The sequence below is a fragment of the Colobus angolensis genome, unplaced genomic scaffold (genome assembly GCF_000951035.1).
Source record: "Colobus angolensis palliatus isolate OR3802 unplaced genomic scaffold, Cang.pa_1.0 Scaffold325, whole genome shotgun sequence".
In the NCBI taxonomy this organism is placed as follows: domain Eukaryota; kingdom Metazoa; phylum Chordata; class Mammalia; order Primates; family Cercopithecidae; genus Colobus; species Colobus angolensis.
In genome coordinates this window covers 144,516-147,042 of record NW_012116544.1, presented here as the reverse complement: position 1 = coordinate 147,042, position 2,527 = coordinate 144,516, and the positions used below count along the sequence as shown (strand labels likewise).

General features: G+C 45.0%; 1 protein-coding gene across 1 annotated transcript in view; it reads right to left on the bottom strand.

The window, feature by feature from the left end:
• Nucleotides 1–2,527, bottom strand: part of BTNL8 (butyrophilin-like 8) — a 46,560-nt gene that overhangs the window by 37,282 nt on the left and 6,751 nt on the right. The window contains 1 exon segment of the mRNA XM_011951727.1: nt 1–257. Within this exon segment, the coding sequence (XP_011807117.1) occupies nt 1–257 (257 nt within the window).

Genomic DNA, 2,527 nt, shown 5'->3' with positions numbered 1-2,527 from the left:
TTCCAGCCTCAGAGAGAGGCGCCCCTCTGCAATAGAATCCTTCACCAATTTTGTCCTGCCTTGATACTGTGGCATCTGCATAAATGGCTGGTCCTTCCCGTCCCTGTAGAGGTGGACCACGCTAAAGAGCTGGCCCCTGAAGAACCGCACTTCCATGGCCTCTGCATTGGTCTTAGGAGACAGGAAACAGGAGAACGCAGCGTCCTCCCCAACCAAAGCCTGGACAGCCTTGTCTGGCCCAAACACCTGCCACTGTCCTGTGGGAAGAAATACAAAAGATAAACAATCAAAACCCTTTATAGTGTGACCTACTCAGGGCTCCACTGGGCTGGGCTGGAGATGTGTGTCAGGGAGAAACATTCATCACAATCCTATTTCTAAATCCAGTGACTTGCATTTTTGTATCTCCTTACATTTGACAAACCATGTCCACGTCAGTTACCTCATTCGCTCTTCAGGAACACCTGCAGAAATGTGAATTATTAACGTTTTTATTTTCAAGATGAGAAAACCATGTTATCCAGAGGAAAAAGTCTCTTTCTGAAAGTAGAACCTTTGATTCCAGGAGATTCTATTGTCACATTATCTCTCATCTGCCCATTTGCTTCAATTAAAACAAAAAACCCAAACATCCCCTTTTCCATCTTCCTTGCTAAAAACCAAAGTTGACGTCTTTCTATTGACCTAGAGAAGAGCGTGGGCCATAAAGTCTCCAATTTTGGGCAATTTGTTAAGGTTTCCTTCAAACACAATATTATACCAATGTTTTATGGCTACTGTGGAATATTTCATTTCTTCCCATGGCGCACACAATTATTTGTACTTCTTAGTTTTTTTGGAAATCTACTTGTTCTGCCAAGTTCTGAAAGACATGCTATGACACTGCAACAAGATTTTGCCATTTATTTTCTGTAAATTTGTTCTTTGGCACATTCATGTGTGACTTACATTTTCCATAGCATGTACCTTTTGCACTTGTGTAGTAATTTTTTCCTTTTTACTTTAGCACTGAATGGTGCTTCATCTAGTGCTTAGTCAACATGTCTTGCCTTCATTTTTGTAAAAAAAATTCTTAGTACATGTATGTCCTCACCTCACTTTTGAAACCTTCTTCATTGTCTTGCTTCAAGTGTGATAATTACATGTTTTCTGTGTGCCCCCCCTGCACAGCTCTTGGCTCTGTGGGGACAGGGCCTGATTTTCTTGCGCAGCATAGTACCCACTTGTTCAGCACAGAGCCCGTCACACAGAACAGGCTCCACAAACAAGTTACTCATGTGAACGGCGAGCCCCATTTCCTTTCTTACTTGCGCATCTGTTTAACAATCATTTGAATAATTTTCCTGGTGTAAATCACTCTTACTACCCTGTAAGGATTACATTGCTTCTTAGAGACCACAAACTATAGCGGCCCACTCCCTTCACCTACTAAGTACCCACCCCTTCGATTGGCAGTGTCTCTTGATTCATTCACATGTATCCACTTATGGTATGTGGATCTACCTGTGTGTGGTGTCTGCATGTGCATCAGAGGCAAGGTGAATTACATGTGTGAATTTCTACATAAGTGGATATTTTTAATTCTGGCACTTAATTTTTTTAGTTTAATTACATTTTATAAATCTTGCTGAAATGTATTTCACTCATGCATCTTTAAGAATATTATTTAAGTGAGGTGTGACTTTGCAGCCTGATGTCTGACCAGCTGCTGACCTGGTGTAGCAGATGTTGAGGCCCTGCTCCTCACCACCCAACCCTGAGTCCCCCTGGAATGGGATGGGCACTTGCCTGTCTGCTGACAGCTCTGCCCCTGGAGCCTGGCCTCAGCCTCTCTGCTGAGGCTTCCTGCAGCCTTTGGAACCTACTTAACCCTGGCACAAGGCAGCTCAGAAGATTTGAGATTTTAACAGTCCCAGGGCACATCTCACCCAGTGGGGAAAGGAGACAGTAGATGTTGGAATGACTCTGAGCCACCATCTATAAGATTCCTCCAAAGGTCCCAGTGGGACTGGGTCCCAGTTGCCACCACAGCAACCTGCTCATTAGTGCACCCTCTATGGCTCTCCCCTGCACTGGCTTCACTCTCCACACTCCCTCACTTTGTTTTGCAGAATCACCTGCTCAACAATCACTGGGTAGGAAGGCCTTTGTCTTAGGTCAGGTTTTGGGACCTAGCCTGTGCCAGCTGGGCTGCTATGGATGCTGCCTTCAGGGCTGTGTGGGGCTCTTGAGGCAAGGAAACATTTTCCAGGGTACCTCTGCTTCTCCGGCCAGCCTTTGCTGCTGTCATCTCTCTTGCCTATAACATCTCCTTTCACTCCTTCCACTTCCTTCCCTTGAAAATAAGAAAGGAACTTATTTTCAAAGACTGGCTGTTGTTGCAACATGCCAAGCACCAGTGCAGCTGTGTGCAGTCCACATGCACAAGCTCATGCAGTCCTCACCACAGCCCCATCAGGACTGTGAACGTATCTTCATGTCATCATAAGCAAACCGACACTTAAGGAAGCTGTGAACCATAAAGCTC